Source organism: Astatotilapia calliptera, chromosome 3, assembly GCF_900246225.1.
Source record: "Astatotilapia calliptera chromosome 3, fAstCal1.2, whole genome shotgun sequence".
Lineage (NCBI taxonomy): Eukaryota > Metazoa > Chordata > Actinopteri > Cichliformes > Cichlidae > Astatotilapia > Astatotilapia calliptera.
Window position 1 is genome coordinate 1,746,691 of NC_039304.1, and position 22,589 is coordinate 1,769,279.

General features: G+C 43.6%; 1 protein-coding gene across 1 annotated transcript; it reads left to right on the forward strand.

The window, feature by feature from the left end:
* The first annotated feature begins 276 nt into the window (after positions 1 to 276).
* Positions 277 to 21,079, forward strand: LOC113015878 (NLR family CARD domain-containing protein 3-like). The gene is made up of 11 exons (XM_026158239.1): positions 277 to 358; positions 443 to 526; positions 1,150 to 1,416; positions 2,323 to 4,134; positions 4,993 to 5,166; positions 7,576 to 7,662; positions 7,852 to 8,025; positions 8,194 to 8,367; positions 18,965 to 19,135; positions 19,897 to 19,943; positions 20,118 to 21,079. Exons 1-11 carry the CDS (start codon positions 282 to 284, stop codon positions 20,690 to 20,692), a joined length of 3,642 nt encoding a protein of 1,213 aa, XP_026014024.1. The 5' UTR covers positions 277 to 281; the 3' UTR covers positions 20,693 to 21,079.
* The last annotated feature ends 1,510 nt before the right edge of the window (positions 21,080 to 22,589 follow it).

Here is a 22,589-nt window from a genome sequence, read left to right on the forward strand (position 1 = left end):
TTACTAAAATAAAGCTGCTCTCTGCAATTTCTACAGCGATGTTTCACCTGCTGCTTTGTAGGACTACAGTAATTGGGGGGATTTGGAGTCTGAAAGCAACTCTCTGAGGCACTTTTTGTAGTGAACTGATGAAAGCTGTGTCTCAGATGGAGTTGATGTTAGTCCAACACATCAGACATGACCTCTGCATCACCTAGTTGATGTGCACATGAATGATTTGTTTCCTCTGTAGGTGAGGGTAGAAAGTGTGTGTGAGCTGATGTGGATTTGAATTGAGCAGCATGGATCAGTGTGAGGACAGAGAGGAGGGAGTCCCTCCCTCTAAAAGAGCCAGAGAGAGCCAGACCAATGCTCAGAGGTGAGATGACCATCTGTAACTGTCCATGACTCTTCTACATGTCACAGCTCAACACTCACATCACTGCTCCATCATTATTCACAGAAACCAGCCTGGACCTCCACCCAGTGATGAGTCAAAGGACATGGGTGATGAGTTTAAAGAAGACATCTGTCCTCCTGCAGAGAGGTAATTTGTGAATAAATGTTGTTGTCTCAGTGTTTGTTAATAAATCCTCCACGTTTAATGTCAGCTCACCTCTTGTTCACACACATTTCTATGTTCATATGTAAAGCAGTGTGGGTTGGAGTGTTTCCGCAAACACAGCAGTCAGAGTGTAAAGAATGAATGTTGTAGGTACTTCTGCAGTGAAGAGGCTGAGTATCTTTAGGACTCGATCTGCTCAGCAGTGTTCTTAATTTTTCTTTAATTTGTGTATAAACAGCAGTGTCAAGGCTAAAGTTGCATTCAATGAAATATACATGCCTACTAGATGTCACTGCTAATTCTGTTTAATATCATGTTTTGTAGAAGAATCCTTGTTATTTATATTTGTATCTTATTCTACTAAGAGGCAAAGTGTTTTTCTTGAACAAATATTTTTTTCCTATAATAAAAATTAAAAATGATTTAAAAAGTGACTAATTTAATAAACAAGTTGTTACACAAACAAGCCTTACTTTTCTCCTTATTCATTTATTGAAGTACCACAAAAATCCAGATGTATTTTGACAAAACGAACAGTAAAAAGAAAAAAAAGAAAAGTCAGTCCTTTTAAATGATCCAGTGAATCATGTCCACGTGTTTTACAGATCAAAGACAGAGGAGGCAGTGGGAGTGCAGCTGCTTGAAATGTTGAACAATCTGGGAGACGAGGAGCTGAAACATTTCCAGTTTTACCTGCAGAATGACCCTGGCGATGACTTCCCCAAAGTCTTTAAACGCCAACTGGAAAATGCAGACAGACTGAAAACAGTTACACTGGTGCTGCGGACGTATGCGGGCAATGAGATGGAGGTGGCGAGCTCGATTTTAAAGAGGATGAATGAAGGTCAGACTGCGCAGTATGCAGATACAACATTATCACAATTAATTTTGTGATATGTATTAAACTGAGGCTGTTTTAGTCTAAATGAATATCAATGGTACTAAAAGTAGCTGTAGCTAATACTACATCTGTGGGATGATTATGGGTAAATTTTTTTTCTCTAATGATTAAAATTTTGTGAAGAAGTTCATGAAGTCATTACTAGCTAACGTTAAAGGGATGGTTGGCTCAACAGAGCTCTGACTTTTTGTCAGCCTGGCTACAGAGCTGAAGAGAAACCTGGGGTTGTTCTTATTTTCTTCAATCAGTGACGAATAGTAAGATGTTCTGGCTTTGCGGAGGGCTTTCTTATAAAGCAACCAACTATTTTTCCAGGCTAAATTATGATCTTCTAAATTTGTGACACGCTGTTTCATCTCTGGCTTATTAGATTTCATCCCGCTTTAAGGTGCAGGTGAAATCTACTCTCCACTGCTGTGTAATCCGTTATTGTATTAGGCTTTGTTCTAAGGGAATGATCAGACGAGTGTTTTCAGTAAACACTGTTAGATGTTCAGTTTCTATTCCATATGTTAAAACTAAATCTGTGTGGGTTCTTTTACACACTGAGAGAAGCCAATTCAGTCTATTAACTAATTAAATGCTGTGTTTAGGCTGTCATTTTTAGCATCTTCATGGATGTTAATATAAATGAATGACCTTGTTCAATAAAATATTTAAGTATTTTCTATATCTAGAATTGTATGTTTCTAACCTTTGTGACATGTCATTTTCATGCTAATTGAAGATGGTTCAATGAAAGGTCCAATTTGATTTGTGTTCAAATTACCCAAATATCTCCTGAGATTTTAACGAAAGTTATGAAGATGTAAATGCATGATTATATAAATAATGGTTGACACTGTAAAAACCATAATAGACTAATCATCCTTCTTACTGTTTTTAATTCAGAGGCTCTTCAAAAGTGTCATCGTCATCTTAAATTCAAGTGTAATCTGAAGAAGAAGTTCCAGTGTGTGTTTGAGGGGATCGCTAAAGCAGGAAACCCAACCCTTCTGAATCAGATCTACACAGAGCTCTACATCACAGAGGGAGGGACTGCAGAGGTCAATGATGAACATGAGGTCATACAGATTGAAACAGCATCCAGGAAACCAGACAGACCAGAAACAAAAATCGGACAAGAAGACATCTTTAAAGCCTCACCTGGAAGAGACGAGCCAATCAGAACAGTGCTGACAAAGGGAGTGGGTGGCATTGGGAAAACAGTCTTAACACAGAAATACACCCTGGACTGGGCTGAAGACAAAGCCAACCAGGACATCCAGTTCATATTTCCATTCACTTTCAGAGAGCTGAATGTGCTGGAAGAGGAAAAGTTCAGCTTGGTGGGACTTGTTCATCGCTTCTTTACTGAAACCAAAGAAGCAGGAATCTGCAGATTTGAAGACTTCCAGGTTGTGTTCATCTTTGATGGTCTGGATGAGTGTCGACTTCCTCTGGACTTCCACAAAACTACAATCCTAACTGACCCTAGAGAGTCCACCTCAGTGGATGTGCTGCTGATAAACCTCATCAGGGGGAAACTGCTTCCCTCTGCTCACCTCTGGATAACCACACGACCTGCAGCAGCCAATCAGATCCCACCTGACTGTGTTGGCATGGTGACAGAGATCAGAGGGTTCACAGACCCACAGAAGGAGGAGTACTTCAGGAAGAGGTTCAGAGATGAGGAGCAGGCCAGCAGGATCATCTCCCACATCAAGACATCACGAAGCCTCCACATCATGTGCCACATCCCAGTCTTCTGCTGGATCACTGCTACAGTTCTGGAGGATGTGCTGGAAACCAGAGAGGGAGGACAGCTGCCCAAGACCCTGACTGAGATGTACATCCACTTCCTGGTGGTTCAGGCCAAAGTGAAGAAGGTCAAGTATGATGGAGGAGCTGAGACAGATCCACACTGGAGTCCAGAGAGCAGGAAGATGATGGAGTCTCTGGGAAAACTGGCTTTTGATCATCTGCAGAAAGGAAACCTGATCTTCTATGAATCAGACCTGACAGAGTGTGGCATCGATATCAGAGCAGCCTCAGTGTACTCAGGAGTGTTCACACAGATCTTTAAAGAGGAGAGAGGACTGTACCAGGACAAGGTGTTCTGCTTCATCCATCTGAGTGTTCAGGAGTTTCTGGCTGCTCTTCATGTCCAGACCATCATCAACTCTGGACTCAATCTGCTGGAAGACCAAAAAATGAACTCAAAGAAGTCTGAAACTAAAGAATCTTCAGAGAAACACTTCTACCAGAGTGCTGTGAACATGGCCTTACGGAGTCCAAATGGACACCTGGACTTGTTCCTCCGCTTCCTCCTGGGTCTTTCACTGCAGACCAATCGGGCTCTCCTGCGAGGCCTGCTGACACAGACAGGAGGTAGCTCGCAGACCAATCGGGAAACAGTCGAGTACATCAAGGGGAAGCTCAGTGAGAATCTGTCTGCAGAGAAAAGCATCAATCTGTTCCACTGTCTGAATGAACTGAATGATCACTCTCTAGTGGAGCAGGTCCAACAGTCCCTGAGATCAGGAAGTCTCTCCACAGATGAACTGTCTCCTGCTCAGTGGTCAGCTCTGGCCTTCATTTTACTGTCATCAGGAGAAGATGTGGATGTGTTTGACCTGAAGAAATACTCTGCTTCAGAGGAGGCTCTTCTGGAGCTGCTGCCAGTGGTCAAAGCCTCCAACAAAGCCATGTAAGTAAATTTGTGATCAGGCTTTTGTTTTGTTTTTTTAATATTTATTCTAGCAACAATTGCAATTTGTTAATTGCACAATTGTGTAAGTAACAAAAACTGTGATGGGTGCTTGTCCATTAACAAAACATTAACAAATTCCAAAGCGGCAGACGGTATCGGTGTTGCCAACTCCTCAGTAAGGAAACTTGCTAAGTTGCTAAATAACGTCATCTCCTAATTTGCGCAATTGGTCATGCTTATGTAATTGTAACCTGTTTTAGGAGTTAGAAATAACATTGCGGAAGAGTAAAAAACACCCTAAATGCATTTGGAATACATTTAGAACTACAAATTAAATTCTTTTAGCAATTGTTTTGTTTAATGTCACATTTCCACCCCATCTCCCTTACCCGGTCTTGGTGCTGGCAGAAGCTGCCTCTACTAAACATATCATGCATTATGTATACAGTGTGCTGCTCAGTAAAATGTATTATTTACGATTACTTTTGCATTTGTTGTTGTTGTTTTTTGTTTTTTTTTCTTCAACAGGTGGTCAAGCAGATTTTCAGTCTATCCCTCTTCACCTCCATTTTTCTCTACCTCTCCTTCTTGAGTATAGCAAAATATTCAATTGGGAAAGTCTGGGCATTTTTGTTTTGTGGGGTTTTTTTTTTTTGGGGGGGGTGAAGGCATGTTTGCCTTCAGACAACAATTGTGATTGTTGCAGTGCCGGACAGACAATAAGTACATACTTCCTTCCTTCCAGCTTAAATTTAGAGATTTTTAGTTAACAATGACTTGTAGTGCCCCTGCAAGATGTGTTTTCTTGTCTTTGTTTAATAAATGTCACAGATTTCATGCTGCTTTATTTTGTAGGCTAAGTGTCTGTGAGTTGTCAAAGACAGGCTGTGAAGCGCTGAAGTCAGTACTCAGCTTAAAGTCCTCTAGTCTGAGAGAGCTGGACCTGAGTATCAACAGCTTGGATGATTCAGGTGTGAAGCTTCTGTCCGCAGCCTTGAGGAGTACAAGTTGTAAACTGAATGCTCTGAGGTCAGTATATTCAGTTTTAGTTGGGTTTTTTTTGTATATTTCCCTTGTTCAGCTGACAAATTAATCAGTTAAAAATGTAGGTCATAATGAGAAATACTAATACACACTTATTTCTAAGTGAAACTGTCACATTTCTAACCTCTTTAATCCCAGGCAATAAGGATTCTTTAAAATACAGTGCTAAATGTAGCAGCTTCTTACTACACACTAGGGCAGGGCGATATGGCCAAAAAAATATATCACGATATACATTTGAAAATTTGCAATAACGATATAACTGACAATATAATTTCTGTGAGACAAAACTTTACTAGCGCAGAAAACCCCCATCCATTTATTTTCACTTAAACAAGCAGCTGTTTTTATTTCATTAAAGCTATATAAAAATTTAACAGTGCAAATGCAAATTACAAATAAAAAAAAGCCAAATATGTATTTTTCGGACCATAAGGTGCACGGGATTATAAGGCACATTAAGCGAAACAAAGCAGTCAGATAAATCAAACTTTATTCAACTCATTCTTCTTGCTTCCTCCACTTCCATACTATTGATTCATTAATGCTGTATTCTATCACAGCTCTGCTCTATTCCTATGTTATTGCAGTATAATGACTAACCTCGTATTGTGGATGGATTATCTCAGTTGTTGTCCTGACTGAAGTGTGGTCCGTTTACAGCATCCTGCCATGCGATTGCATTTGTCTCTAATCATCAGGAAGCTTCACGTTAACTTTGAATGAGTGGAAAAGTGTTAGCGTTCATCCTCCAGCTTCACTGTTGATGTTATGCTAACATAGCTGTGTCGCTAGCGATCACATAGCACATCATTATATACCAGCTAGCCCAACTTCAGTAACCCTACAAACGTCACTGTAGTTTTCTGTCTTCATTTATGTTGGAAGTGATAGCAGAGCTGTACGTTTGAATTTTTTCAGAAATCTCTCAGTCAGAACATGCTATACCATGTTTAGGAAACTAGCGAGTTAACTTCCGCTAACTTCCTGCTAACTTCTAACTCCGTTAAATGTAATGAATTCTGTTTTCGTTGATGCCTAGATGTTAAACATCATAGTTTCACCTGGTTAAGCAGCAATGCTGATCATTTTATTAAAGATGAAAGAATTTAGACAGTTTTTAACTCTCAGTGATATTCGTTTGACTTCGGGACCTTAAAGGACGGAGTTTAGGACCCAGATTCACGAGCACCTTAGTTCGACAAATACGGTAGTAACGACGGCCCGCTTGCATGTTCTACAAAAAAAAAAAAATTGCTCTGTGTATCTGACGGACAAACACCAAACCAGTTAAGTTGCACCTTTTTTTTTTTTTTTTTTTTTTTTTTTTTTTAAGAAACCAATTCTGGTTCATCCGCTTCACTCAACAATCTGCTTTCCCTATTCTCATTCTCCATTACCGTCGTTCTTTTTCAGTACTGAGCATGCACGTTTTACCCATATTCTATCGCTATATTTCATTGTCTTATCGTTGCCAAGCATTGGACCGGTATTACCGTGAACGATATAATATGGCGGTCAAAGGAGCTTGCAAAGAAAAGCGTCTGGACTTCTTTAAGTTACTTGAAGACGTTTCACCTCTCATCCGAGAAGCTTCTTCAGTTCTAAGGTCAAATGGTGGAGAGTCCCAGATATAAACCTAGGTGGAGTAACCCCCCACATTCCTCGCTGCACTGTGCCCAGACCTCTACATTGGAGAGACCAAACAGCCACTTCACAAGCGCATGGCACAACATAGAAGAGCCACCTCCACAGGACAAGACTCAGCAGTCCATCTGCATCTTAAGGATAAAGGACACTCTTTCGAGGATGCCAATGTTCACATTTTGGACAGAGAGGACAGATGGTTTGAAAGAGGAGTGAAAGAAGCCATCTATGTCCACTGTGAGCGACCATCTTTGAACAGAGGCGGGGGTTTACGACACCAACTCTCTGCCATCTATAATCCAGTTTTGAGATCCCTTCCCAGACGCCTTAACGCCCACTCACATCCTGGGCCATCTGACCTCAGGAATTCGCATGATAAGGTGGGGCCAGGTTTCACAATGAACCCACCCGAAACTCTGGCTGATTGTGACCCACACCCAGTTTCACACCTTGGCTCAGGCGATTAGAGGATCATCAGGGGGTCCTTTTGTCCCTCTGTGGGGGGTTACTCCCACTAGGTTTATATCTGGGACTCTCCACCATTTGACCTTAGAACTGAAGAAGCTTCTCGGATGAGAGGTGAAACGTCTTCAAGTAACTTAAAGAAGTCCAGACGCTTTTCTTTGCAAGCTCCTTTGACTACGATGACCTGGATGACTGAGAACCTTCACAGGTATAATATGGCCCAGCCCTACTACACACTGATTAGTAAAATGAGTGTTTTATTGTTCATGTTATAATTTTCAGACTGAGTCTCAGTAACCTGTCAGAGAGGAGCTCTGAAACTCTTTCTGCTGGACTACAGAATCTAAACTGCAAGCTGATTACTCTGAGGTCAGATCAAGGTTTTTGTTTTTTGTTTTTCTCAGAATTTGAAGTTTATCCATTCATTGTTGCATCTTGTAAGGTTTCTGGAGGTATTCCTTAAAACAACAACAGGATTAAATACTGGCAACAACTCTATACTGACAACACTTTTATACCAGTGTTTGTTTTCTTTCTTTCTTTATTTTTTTTTTAAAGCCTGATGGGTTGTAAGTTCTCAAAGGGAAGCTGTGAAGCTCTGTCCTCAGTTCTCAGCTCCCAGTCCTCTAGTCTCAGAGAGCTGGACCTTAGTAATTCTGAACTGCAGGATTCAGGAATGAAGATTCTGTCTGAAGGAATAAAGACTTCACAGTGTACACTGGAAACACTCAGGTAAGATCAACAATGTTATATTTATTTTCGTCAGTGGCCAAAAATAACGAATAATTGCAGCTAATTTGATAAAGGTCATAAATATGTTTTGTATCATTTTGTAACTTCTCACTGCACTACGATTGCACTTTAACAAAGGTGTTGTTTGTGTTCTCAATGATTTTGCAGACTGAGTAGCTGTTTCCTGTCAGAGGGAAGTTGTGAAGCTCTGTCCTCGGCTCTCAGCTCTCAGTCCTCAAGTCTGAAAGAGCTAAACCTGAGTAACAATAACCTCCAGGATTTGGGTGTGAAGCTTCTGTCTGCTGCACTACAGAGTCCACAATGTAACCTTGAAACTCTCAGGTGAGGATTCAAATCTTTCCACAGATGAACATTTAAGTGTGATTTATATTGTTACGCAAAAAGCTAAGTTACCATTTTAGGTAAGGGTTTTTTTCCTTTTTAAATAAATGTAGTAATGTTTGTATTACAAAATGAGTGGGATGGAAAAAAAGAAAGATGAGTTGGGGAGAAAGTTGACAGAAGGAGAGCAAGAGGAAAAAAAACATCTGCTTCAATACCCACTGTATAAAACAAAAAACAGCATAGCAGAGAAACCACAGAAACAACCAACATATCCACAAATTAGGACTGGGAGATGTAAAGAAAATCTGTGTGTGTGTGTGTGTGTGTGTGGGTGGAGACTGGATAGCGTAGTGGTTAGACTACACGCCTCCCCCCAGGATCGCAAGTTAGATTCCCGCCTGGGGCACCAGTGTCCTACTTACTGCTGGATATGCAGCACCATATCCTCCTTGTTGTCCTCCATATGGAGTTGTTAACTGCCCTTCCTCCACGGAAGACACAACAATGTTCTCAGTCAGCAGCGCTCCACCTAAACTATACACAGTGCAGGTAGGACACCGCTTTTTCCTCCTGAGTCGCCTGATGGCTTGCCAGAAATAGGTGTAGGTGTGCCAGGCCTGTCCAGCATCCTTCGGCATCCGAACCGGCTCTTACGGCTCACTAAAAAGAGCCGGCTCTTCAGGTTGCTTTAATGAATTTATTATTAACAATAATATAAAATTATGCACACAATGAACCTCTAATGTAAAAAATGTTTAATCATATAAATATTCTTGTATTTATTCAAGCACACAATGTAAAATAAATAAATATATTATAAAGTACAAAAACCAACTATTTACAATTCATCTTTTTACCTTTTAAATTTTCAGCTTTTTTCCTTTCAAACCAATTCAAAACAAAAGAACACACAACACTACAGATCACAACACAATAAAATATCGATTAAAATATGCAAAAGAAAAAATGAACAACCAGATCTCCAATTAACCCTTTAAAGCCGGTCAGAGCGGGCACGCTCTGTTTTGCGTAACTATTTTTAAATCCCAGTAGCTCTGCAACCACGTAAGCTAGCGCAATTTTTTTTGCATATGAAACTGGAGCAGTTGTACTTAGATCTTATGCCATCAGGTTGTCCTAGGTCACAGTTTCCTTCCACATATAGCTTTGCAAAAACTGCATAAAAAGCACTTGCAGCAACAAAAACATAATATTCCAGAAGCACGCTTTGCCGATCCGATCAGCTGTTTGTAACACTTCCTAGGTCCATCAGCACGAACTATCGCACGTCCGCCATGACCTGCCTGAAACCGGAAGTGACGTCATTTTGCGGAAATGCAGTCTTTTACTATCAGGGCCTAATGAGCCTATACTAGTGTTTTTAAAAGTTATGTTTGACTTTGACTTTCTGTGTCGTTTCTGGGATGCTTAGGACTCATATTGCACTGTTGGAAATAGTTTATTTTGATGCATATGCTGTGGGGGTTGTTGTTGTTTTTTTTGTTTTTTGTTTTTTTTTTTTTTTGCAAATTTGCACTATAATATTCATTTTCGCTTTTTCTGCAATATATAAGAATTGGTGTATTTCAAAAATAAAACTATGAAGACACTTAAAGTAAATTTTCTGTGGTAGGAAACTATTTTGTGCAACTTTTTTGTATTTACAGTTTTGAGGGATAAGCCTCTTAAATTTCTCTAACTAGAAATATATATGTTAATAAAAACACAATTTTTTTTTAATATAGTTTATTGCACTTTTTTGCAATTTATGTAATTACTATGCACTTAATGCAGACATATTATTAAAACTTGGACTATAATGGTTGTATTGATGTATAGCAACTTGAAATGCTCCCAAAAATGGCACTACAACATGTAAAAATATCATATAAGCTCTGGCGGACTTGGTTCTATGGTAGGTCTTAAAGGGTTAAGGGAAAGGTTGGCATTCAGGAATATCAAGTGCCTTAGCTTTGAGGATCTGATCCGGTTTCTTCTGTCATTCATTATCTGTCCTGTTTTGGAGAAGATTCTCTCTGAGGGGACTAATGTTGCTACAATGCAAAATCTCCATGTCATCACGTGGATAAGTATAAGCCTTTGTCTCCCACCAGCTCAGTGGATCTGCACTTCTCTGGCAAAGGGGCTCATCAATGTAGGATGTCACTTCCAGTATTCCATCTGCTGAGGGATTCCTTCTGGTAGTGTCTCTACTTGCTCGTTCTTCAAAGAACCTCCAAACAACAGATGCTTGTTGCTCCTTTTGTTCATCCCCTTCTGCCTCTTCTCCCTCTTGGTCCCCTGGCAGTGGAGTTGGTTTGCTGGATCTTGCTGCTGCAGTTATTCTCTGAAGAGCTTCATCCACCACTCTGGTGTCATTAAAGACTAGCTTCTTGAATCTTGGATCAAGAATGGTGGTTTCAGAGAGAACAGCATTATATTCCATTCTTTTTTCTGTCTATGGATGCACAGAGAGCATCCACCAACTCTTTCACTTTTCCTGTAGTTACTCTGGTTTGGTGTTCAGCTATCACTCTCTGTAGACCCTTGCACAGGATTAACATTTTGGAGGCTGTGACATGGCTGAAAAAGAGTACATAACAAGTTTCAAAATTATGCTTTTTTTTTTTTTTTTTTTTTTTTTATAAATTCAGCAGTATATTAGTAGGGGTGCAACGATACACAAAATTCACGGTTCGGTTCGATAGTTTGGTGTCACGGTTTGCATAGTAAGCTAACGATTAATAAGACGATGTCAGAGGAATTGGTGCGCAAATTATCATCACTCACCAATCAGTGCTGTCGCTCTCTATACACAGTTCGTGCGATTGCAAAGTGAAAGCAAAAAACAAGCGCAAATTCAAACGCGATTTCAATATGTCACATATTGACAGTGGCTCACCGATGCCAATGACATACTTACCCAGCTACATTTCCGAAAGAATGCAAAAGCATTGACATATATTTTTCCTTCCGACGGGCAGGGCAGAGATAAATGTTGGTAGCCCGACTGGAAAAATTGCTAGCCCCGGGACGTCGGGCTAGCGATTTTGCAAGCCCTGTATGTGATTGAGGAATCACTCATCTTTGGAAAAGAGTTTATTACAGAGAAATGTCTCTTTCCAAAATAAAAGCTATACTATCCGCTTCTTCTGGGCTATATTCTCAGCAGCATATTAAACATATCAGGTCCCCATAAGGCGAATCCTGTGCTAACGGCTGTCTAAATGACTCGGGTAAAGTTTGTAGCATGCGTGCTTGTTGTTTTTGTCTGCTTCCACTTGTCTTTGCACTAGGATGATGTCGGCGTAAATGTGCAGTCATATTCGTTGTGGCCACTAGTGCTGTCAGCGTTAATCTCGTTGAAATGACGTTAACGAGCTACCGCGGATCGCCCCGTGCATGGGGCTGGACGGCCAACACGTTAACAAGCTAACTGCGCTAACACACTAGCTCCCACCCATGTAATTGAGCATTGCGTGGCACATCCAACATACTGTTTTACTTTAGTCCATGACGCGCTTACCTTCAGGGTCATACGTCACATGAAAACCAAAATAATTCCAAACGCCAGATCTGAATGAGGGTGGGGGAGGTTCAATTTGCCATGTTGCAAGGAGAGCTTAACTTTTGTCTCGCTAGCTTGCCCTGCGCTCAGTGAATCTGCGTTCGACTACTCCGCCTAGGCTGCACTGTCGAGCGCAGATCCACTGAGCGCTCAACACAGAAAGCATCGTCAGAAGGAAAGTTGATAAAATTAAAAATTTTGTATTGTTCGATACATATACGTACCGAACCGAAAGCACTGAATCGAATGGTTCAATATCGATACTCATATCGTTGCACCCCAATTATTTATGTTCATGTCTAATCTACTTTTCATACCAGCAATGGAACTTACTACTACTAATAATGCAATAACATTTGCACATAGGGCTGTTTGATATAACGATATATATCGGATGACGATATAAAAACGTCTAGTTTGATTTTATGCTATCGTTTGTTTCGTGGTGTCGCAAAAAAACCTGTTTACGGCAATTTTTTTTTTTCACCGTTTTGATGCTCACTGTAGTGGCTGTATTAATTTCTTAAAGTTCTTTCTCTTATATTTAATATAACCACACTATGGACGGAAAAAACGCCTGTTTTTATGAGTTGTCACTGGCAAGAACAACAGTAACACCATCGCGTGTCCGCTTGTTTATGTTCCACATAAACCTTTCACAATAAAGCTCAAGATCCTGTTGAGACTTTTAAAAATAAACTGAGAGTCCCAGATGAGGGGTCACTCAGCAGCCGCGGAGCAGAAGCTGGGGGGGTTGCAGTGACGCGCCCGTGAGCTCCGCCGGCAGCCAGATGTGCCTGAGTGACCGAGCCCCAGGCCGAGAGGCCAGGGGCACCCCACCTCCGAAGTGGCCCGAGCGAGCTCCAGGCCCCGACAAGCGGCCGCTAAGGAGTGAGCCGGTGTTACCCAGACGCCCGTCTCCGGAAACAAATTACCACCAACGCACCGATGTCTGAGGGAGTCCGCCACCGGCAGCGGAAGTGGTGGTGGGGGGAGATAGGCCTCCAAACCCTAGAGGGCCTGAGATGTCCCCAGAGAGGTGCATGCGCCAACCAGCGTGCAGCCTGTTACAGTCGCTCCTGCTTTTCTCTTAGTTTAGCTCTTTTTTTCTTACGTATTCTTTTTTTTTCTGACTTGTATTTTCCTCCGTTTTCTATCTCTTACTCAATCATGTGGATTGAGAGAGTTTTTGTTCTTCTGGTGGCCGTGGAACTGTTACTTTTATCATGGAACGGGACCGCGGCACATCTCCTACACGCACGGACTGTTTACTCCAGAGATCAGCTGATCGCCCTGATGCCGGCCGGCTCGCTGGCCAGGCCCGCAGAAGTGCCCGCAGAAGTACCAGCTGAAATTTGGAGGAAAACACATCGGGGATGCAGAGGTCAAGGACAGAAGAGAAGAAAAAGGTGACGGTGAGACAGCGGAGGCTCGAAGCGAGGAGGAGGTTTAAACCGTGTCTGCCGTCTATCGTGATGGGAAATGTGCGATCGTTGGCAAGTAAAATCGACGAGCTCTCAGCACTGGTACGGAGTCAGAGGGAATACCGAGAGTGTAGCCTGATGTGTTTCACCGAATCATGGCTGCACCAGGTCATTCCCGATGAGAATGCTTCCGTGGAAGGCTTCCACACTGTTCGGGCGGACAGGGACAGAATCGCTAGCGGTAAGCGTAAAGGAGGTGGGCTTGCTGTTTTAGTTAACAACCGGTGGTGTAACCCTGCCAACATAACAATCAAAGAAAGGATTTGTTGCCCGGACACTGAACTGTGTGCTGTTGGACTCAGGCCGTATTATTTACCCAGGGAATTCTCTCACGTCATCTTGGTGGCTGTTTATGTTCCCCCCTCTGCTAACCCCACAGCTGCATGTGACACTATCCACTCTGCCATAGCTCGGCTACAGACTCAGCACCCGAGTGCCTTTATTGTGATCTCGGGTGACTTCAACCATGTATCACTGGACAATACACTACCAACATTCAAACAATATGTGGACTGTCCCACCAGGGGAGAGAAAACTTTAGACTTACTGTATGCTAACGTCAAGGATGCATACAGCTCCTCCTCCCTCCCCCCACTTGGTAGGTCAGATCATAACCTGATTCACCTCACCCCCCGCTATGTGCCAATTGTGAGGAGGGAACCTGTGACCACCAGGACTGTTAGGAGGTGGTCAGAGGAGGCAATAGCGGAACTACAGGGCTGTTTCGAGGTGACCGACTGGGAAACACTCTGTGAGCCTCACGCCGAGGACATCAATGGGCTTACTGAGTGTATCACAGACTACATAACTTTCTGCACCGACTCCATTGTTCCAGCTCAGACTGTTCATTGTTACCCAAATAACAAGCCGTGGGTGACTAAGGACATCAAAGCCCTCCTCAACAACAAGAAGAGGGCTTTCAGAGGGGGCAACAAAGAGGAGGTGAGGAAGGTCCAGGTGTTACTAAAGGACAAGATCAGAGAGGCTAAGGACAATTACAGGAGGAAGCTGGAGTGGAAACTCCAGCAGAACAGCATGAGAGAGGTGTGGAGGGGCATGAAGACCATCACTGGATTCAGGCCAACCAACAGCAGGGGAGCTGAGGGAGGTGAGAATAGAGCCGACGAGTTGAATCTGTTTTTCAATAGATTCGACACCACAGTGTCTGCTCCCACCCCCACAACCTCACCTGTAGTCAGCCTGGAATCCAGAGCCACACCACTGTGCCAGCCTCTCTCTTCACATGTTGCCTCCTGTGAGATTCCTGACACCCCTCCCCCACCCATCACCTTCACTCAATACCAGGTTGAGATGCAAATGAGGAGACTTCACTCAGGCAAGTCTGCTGGACCAGACGGAGTGAGTCCCCTTGTCCTCAAGGCCTGTGCCCCCCAGCTGTGTGGAGTCTTTCATAAACTGTTTATGCTGAGTCTGAGTCTGCAGAGGGTCCCGGTGATGTGGAAGACATCATGCCTCGTCCCTGTACCAAAGACGCCTCGTCCCAGTGGCCCCCAGGATTACAGGCCCGTGGCACTGACCTCCCACATCATGAAGACCCTGGAAAGGCTCATCCTGGACCAGCTGCGACCCATAGTAAGACCACATCTGGATCCCCTTCAGTTCGCTTATCAGCCTCGTCTCGGAACAGAGGACGCCATCATCTACCTGCTCAATCGTGTCTACACCCATCTGGACCAGCCGGCGAGCACTGTGAGGGTCATGTTTTTTGACTTTTCCAGTGCTTTCAACACCATCAGGCCGACCCTCCTGGGTGATAAGTTAGCAGCGATGCAGGTGGATGCTTCTCTGGTGTCCTGGATTGTTGATTACCTGACAGGAAGACCACAATATGTACGTCTCCCACAGTGTGTGTCTGACAAGGTGATTAGCAACACAGGGGCACCACAGGGGACTGTCCTCTCCCCCTTCCTCTTCACCCTCTACACCACAGACTTCAGCCACTGCACAGAGACCTGCCATCTTCAGAAGTTTTCTGATGACTCTGCGGTGGTTGGATGCATCAGCAGGGATGATGAGACAGAGTACCGGGCTGTGGTCGACTCCTTTGTCACGTGGTGTGAGCAGAATCATCTGCAGCTCAACGTGGCAAAGACCAAGGAACTGATCGTGGACTTCAGGAAGACCAGGAAACACTTGACCCCTGTTTCAATCCAGGGGGTCAGTGTTGACATTGTGGAGGACTATAAATACCTTGGAGTACACATTGACAATAAACTGGACTGGGCTAAAAACACCACAGCACTTTACAGGAAGGGCCAGAGTCGTCTCTATTTTTGAGGCGACTGAGGTCCTTCAACATCTGCCAGAAAATGCTGAGGATTTTCTATGAGTCTGTGGTGGCCAGTGCGATCCTCTATGCTGTTGCATGCTGGGGGAGCAGGCTGAGGGTCGCAGATGCCAACAGACTTAATAAACTGATCCGTAAGGCCAGCAATGTTGTGGGGATGGAGCTGGACTCCCTCAAGGTGGTGTCGGAGAGGCGGATGCTGTCCAAGATAAAGACAATGTTGGATAACACCTCCCACCCACTCCATGACATGTTGGTCAGTCACAGGAGCTCGTTCAGTGAGAGACTGAGATTACCGAAAAGCACCACTGAACGACACAGGAAATCATTCCTGCCTGTGGCCATCTCCCTGTACAACGCATCCACTTAACACACTGTTTGCTGCTACAACTACACATGTTTCTTTTCCAAATATTTATTTATAAGTGACTTATGTATGTATGTATATATATGTATATATTGTACTATTCTTAGTTAGCGTATTGTCTGTCTTGTCTTAATGTTGGTTTAAAATGGAGCACTGTAACAAAAAATAATTTCCCCCAGGGATCAATAAAGTATTCTGATTCTGATTCTGATACCCAACCTGACATATAGACACAGACATACAGGCACACACAGATACAAACATCCATTCCCACCCTCATGCTCTCATATGCACTTACTCCACACTCAACCAACGTGGAGACAGACATAAAGAGACGTTGTACACACGATCACACTCCCCAAGCGTACTCTACAAACCGGGTCTAGGTACCCTTGCCCCTGGAGGGGGGAACTGCACCCAGACCCAGGTGGTGTTGCCCTTTTCCCTGCGGTGGGGAGAGGCAGACCGCCCCGACTCCGCAGCAGCAGGGAGGCCCCACACTCCAGACCCCAGTTGGACGGACAACTCCTCCTCCTAGCCCCCCGCTCCAGCAGGCCGCAGACAACGGGGGTGAGAGAAGACTCCAAACCTCCCTCCACACACCCCTACTCCAAGGCCCTGCATGTGTGGGTGGTTGTGGTGGAGCGGGAAGAGGGAGACAGCTGGAGATGGGGAGGGAAGGAAGGGAGGGGCAAGTTACCCCTCCCTGGGGCCAGCTCCCCTGCTGACCCCAGTAGGCACCCCCATACTCTGCGACGCGCCAGGGAAAGGGAGCCTAGGCCCATCCGGACCGGGACAGTCCACCCAACCCCACCACAGAGAAAACTGCACCCACCCCATCATCCACTCATCTTCCAGACTACATAAGACGATAGACGCCCAGGCTGAGATCTTCCTCCACCTCTCCTGTATCTCCCCCTCCTGCAGAGAGAGTTCCTGAAGAGAGGAAAGCTCCTGCAAGATGTGACAACTTCCCCCACCAGTTGAAAAGCCCCCCAGGTGGCTCGACGCACCGGCGGCACCCTGCGCCAGGGCCGGGCCCCCACACACCCACCCGCCCACAACCCTGGCAACACACCGGCCAGGGCCCCAGAGCCGGAGCGCCCCAGAACCTCATGCCCATCCCGGACCCACCCTGGGGCAGCCAGGCTACCAGGTCAGTAACCCACGTCCATCAGCACAGACCCTCCCCTAGCCCCACTGCACGCAGCCACGAGGAAACCGTCACATAAGAGCCAACAGAGCCCCTAATTGGCCATGACCGCTACCCCGGGTTGAGCCCCCTAAGGAAGATGCCTCCGGGGAACCCCCCCGACGCCCTAAGCCTGTCCCTACCCCCACACCAATCACAACAGTGAAGGCCTTCACTTTGTCCACAGCTGGCTTCATCACCTTCAAAGCATCTCTCACAACAAGGTTAATTGTGTGCGAAAGACATGGGTGGTGGGTCCATTTCAGGATTTGAATTGCTTTTGTTATGTTAGCTGCATTGTCAGTAACACAGCAAACCACTTTGTTTTCCACATCCCACTCTTTTGCCACTTTGAGCAGCTCTTCTGCTAAGTTCTCAGAAGTGTGTCTGTCGCTGAACTCAAAATAATCCAGAAGACAGGATACCATTTTATAATTTTCAATAAAGTGACACGTAACTGACAAGAAGGATGTGGTGGTTTGGGATGTCCAGCTGTCAGTTGTTAGACACACTGCTGTTGCTTTTTTTTTAACCCTCTTGCAGTGATGCACGTTCTTTCATATATGCCTGGGATGATGATATTTTTTTGGGGGGGGAGAGAGCCTTCCTGCTTTGAATTACATACAGGGATTCAGTGCATGTATAAAAGTCTTGAATCCCTTATCGTCCACAACAGAAAATGGTTGGAAATCAAGTGCTGTCATTTTTGCGAGTTCTTCATCAATTGTGTTCTGTCTTGCTGGGGTCACAGACTTCTGCAGAAACTGTCTCATTGAGCTCTGGCTTGGTTTAGGTGGTATACTGCATGACGCTTCAGAGACTGCAGCAGAAGAAGGAGCAGCAACAGTTGCAGTAGACACACTAGCACCTTCATTTATATCACCCTCAACTGACTGTGTTTTTGTTTTGTTTTGTTTCTCCCCCATTGCACTGATGGGTGGGCAGTTCTCAGGTGCCTATGCATATTGTTTGTGGAGCCAGCTCTATATGAAATTCTTTTCTTGCAGACTCTACACTCTGCCTTTGTATTGTCAATAAAATTGAAGTGGTTCCAGATTTTGCTTGTTTTCTTGGTTGCTTCACTCATTTTCTTTACTGTACCTTTCTAAATTGACGACGTTGTCTCTTGTTGTTGCTCTCTTTCTCTCTTTCTCTCTCTCCCTCCTGCTCTGTTCGTGTTGTTCTACTGCCCAGCGCTGAGCAGAGGGGGGAGGGGCACAAACGCATAGCTGTGTTTGCTCCCCTCCCCCCCTCTGCTCAGCGCAAACACGGGCTAATTTATTGAGTTTATCTCAAGGTTCTTTATTTGTCACATGCATAGTTATACAAGTATAACACACAGTGAAATGTAGCATGAGGCTCACGTCAAGCGAAAAAAAAGTTAGCGAGAGGGCAAGAGAAAGAAAAACACCCCCACGGCTCCCAATAAGAAGCCGGCTCCTGTCGTTCACTTCAAAGATCCGGCTCTAAGAGCCATTTCGTTCACAAACGACCTATCACTATTCCCCGCCATCTGATCCAACTGACTACCAGGTGGCGATCAGTTGACAGCTCAGCTCCTCTTTCTTCTCAACTCCTGTTTTTAATCCTGATGCTTAGATTTCATGGATGGAAATGGATAATGTTGTATCAGGCATCCAATCGTTGACAGATGGATTGTTTTGTGTGTCTGCAGTCTGTCAGGCTGTCTGATAAAAGAGGAAGGCTGTACTTCTCTGATCTCAGCTCTGATCGCCAACCCCTCCCATCTAAGAGAGCTGGACCTGAGCTACAATCATACAGTAGACTCTGGAATGACGCTGCTGTCATATGGAAAACAGGAATTACCTTCTCTGGACACTCTCAGGTATGATGAAAATGTCTGATAGAGGAGGAAGAGATGGAAATGGTTCTTGTGTCCTTCACTCACTTTTTTTCTTGATGCATGCTCATCATCCAATAAGGAAATCCCAAAAATTTGATTCTGTTCATCTGGATGAGCGTTTTCAGTGGGAGAAACGTTTCGTCACTCATCCAAGTGACTTCTTCAGTCTCAGCTGACTGCAGGTTTCGTCTCCCCAACCTTATAAATAGTAAATTTATGCGTGAAACTAGCACCACTGGTGAACAATGGGCTATAAAGTCAATTTCTTGATCATTAATATGCACATTTTAATTGTTCTCAGAGCTAACCCAGGACCATTGTGAAAATGGGTTCATCATGAAACTGACCTAAAAGCCCTTTTTTTCTTTCATTCAAGTGGTTAGTTTAAGTCAATGCTGCACTCAGAGGTCGTGTACAGTAACCACACTGACACAAAGATGAGAAAAACAGCTAGCAGCAAAGGCAGGGGGGTGTCCTTTCCAGCTAAACAGATAAGGAATATAAAGATAATGACGGTCACAGTTTGAATCAGTCATATTTCATTCAATACAGTGGTGTACTGACAGATCCAGGATCAGTCAAAATCATCAGCAGTTTGATCCACATATGGATTGAAGTGTATTTGTGAAAATGTTGTTCTGTTCCTTTATCGGTGTCTAACAGTATGTGTATGAGAGCGACGTAATGTCCATGTGTGCATGCTGGAAGAGACTGTGCTGGTCTGACCCCCCTCCTCCTTTCAGGTTGGAGCCTGCTGGAGAACAATGGTTGACACCAGGTCTGAGGAAGTGTAAGTGTGTTTTTAATGTGATTCATGAAAACAAAGCAGCACACATTCAACCATCTTCAAACTGTCACATCACTCATACACATCTCTGATGTCAGGAGTCATCATCAAAGTGTCAATCAATGAACAGATGATGGATCAATAACTGCAGCTGGATTGTGTTTGTTCTCTCATCAGATTCCTGTCAACTCACAATCGACACAAACACAGTTCACAGATGGCTCAAACTGTCTGACAACAACACGAAGGTGACACGTGTGTGGGACACTTTTTCATATCCTGATCATCCAGACAGATTTAATTGGCATCCACAGCTGCTGTGTGAAAATGGTCTAACTGGTCGCTGTTACTGGGAGGTCGAGTGGAGCAGAAGCGTTCATATATCAGTGAGTTACAGAAGAATAATAAGGAAAGGAAAGGGCATTGACTGTGTGCTTGGATACAATGCTCATTCCTGGAGTCTGAGGTGCTCAGGTTTTGGTCCTCATTCTGTCTGTCATAATAAGAGAGAAACACCCATCTCCTCCTCCTCATCCTCCTCTGTCTCTAACAGAGTAGCAGTGTATGTGGACTGTCCTGCTGGCACTCTGTCCTTCTACAGAGTCTCCTCTGACACTCTGATCCACCTCCACACCTTCAACACCACATTCACTGAAACTCTTTATCCTGGATTTGCATTTGGCTATGATTCCTCAGTGTCCCTGTGCTCAGTGGAGTGTAAAGAGTCTCCTCCTGTTAGGGAAACACTCTGACTGTTGAACAGATAGTTCAGTCTCTACATGTTTGTCTCTTTCACTCAGAAACATGTTTTCAGATTCATGGATTCAATCGGTTGATGTTTTAAACCGTTTTAAATGATTCCTTGTGAACGTCTTCCTCTTCAGTCCTTTAAACATGGAAGCTCACATTATTCCAGGATCCACCTGTTGTTTTTGTCTTTTTCCACTCAAAGGTTCATCGTGAATATTAGTATGTTGTGTTTCTCTGAAGCTCAGTTCACAACCAGATCCTCTGCATTTTCAACAAGTCTGAGCTCATTGAAATGAATCCAAATGTTTGATTTCTTTCTTAATTGGATTTTTCCATCATGGCTGAATAAGTGGACATCCAATAGTACTGTGTATAAACTATTAAAGACATTCAGCATCTCTCATGTTTCTGTCATTCTATAAAAACAGCTGCTTTTGATCAGTTTTTAAGAAACTCCTTGATCTCTTCATTGATGATTATTTTTTTTGACCCTCATCCGGTGAGCAGATGAACTGCATGTCAGTTTGATGAGCACAGTTGCCATGAAGTGTTTTAAAATTTTTACTATGTGTCAAAAATTTTGAAGCCAGCAAGCCAAATAACCTTAACCACCTGAAGATGTGGAGATTCACCTTTTTCTTTTTTTGTTCTTTTATATCCAATTAAAATCAAATCGCTCAAAGGTCGTCTGGAAAAAGAGTACAATTCTTGAAACAGGGTTTATTAAACCGAGTCATATGAACAGCAAAACATGTCAAAGCAAGCGAAACAAACTCTGGGGTCTAGAGCCTTAAGCACAGACAGAAAGAGCTGATGGGGACATTTCTGACCCTACTTCTCCAAGATTCCGTAACCCCTCCTCTAGCAAGCTTTTAACTTTGACTTTTTTGTCTTTTAGTTGTTTAAGTTTAAACTATAGGTATTTTCCCAATTTTACAAATGTCGGTATTATAACAATTATTGACTAAATGTGTTTGTCAATGTTTTACTGTAACCAACATGTTGAATTTACACGTTTTTGGCACTTGTCTTACATCATTTTCTGGGCACTCTTCACACACCTTGTCATCCATCATTTCATTAGGTCATCTTGGAGTTGGATGGCCAAAAGGAATTTAGAAGTTCAAGTAATAACAGGTGTAAGGCCAGCTACTTAGTAGGAAAAAGAGAGTTCCAGGTGCATCGTCAGCAGGGCCAACTTCGATTAACCTGATGTTTTGACTTATTACAATAGGCCATGACATGGTCAAAAGTTACATGTTAATCCTAATTATTAAATCTCACAAACTGTGAGCTCACGCAACAAGTGGCGCCGACTTGTGATATAAGTGGATAATACTAGACCTAAACATATGGTGACAGATAGTTTGAATATAATGTGGCTGTTTACAGAGATTCGTGGCGTTGCACCTCGGATCCTTCAGAGGTTTTTCAGGTTTCCCTGTTGCTGTTATGTGGGAAACAGGTTTCTGTATGTGTAGTGGCCAGTGGTGGGACTAACGCATTATTAAGTAACACTTAAAGTAACTACGTTATTATTGTGGTAACGAGCACGGTAACTAGTTATTATGACAAAATCAGGAACGCGTTAGTTGTTACAGCAGGTGGATCAGAGAAAGGGGACGCCAGTCCAAGTGTGAACTGAACTTCAGGTAAGAAGTTATGACCTGCAGTCCATCTGGGTCAGATATGAACCAAGTTTAGGTGGAGTTTATTTTCGTTATGCTGACTTTTTCCGTACTGCGTACTAGCTAGCATGACGGAGTTTCTATACAGCTGGGTGGGTGCTATGATGTTAACGATGTTGAACTTTATTTTGTTCATAAGGTTAATTATTAGAGTTGCCAACAGTCCCGTAAAAAACAGAATCGTCTCGTATTAAGAGAAAACATCACGCGC

Coding starts and splice junctions, on each gene's coding strand:
- LOC113015878 (XM_026158239.1), top strand. CDS start 282: ATGGATCAGTGTGAGGACAGAGAGGAGGGAGTCCCTCCCTCTAAAAGA. Junction 1,417..2,322: donor GCGCAGTATGCAGATACAAC/ATTATCACAATT, acceptor CATCCTTCTTAC/TGTTTTTAATTCAGAGGCTC. Junction 7,663..7,851: donor TGCAAGCTGATTACTCTGAG/GTCAGATCAAGG, acceptor TTTTTTTTAAAG/CCTGATGGGTTGTAAGTTCT.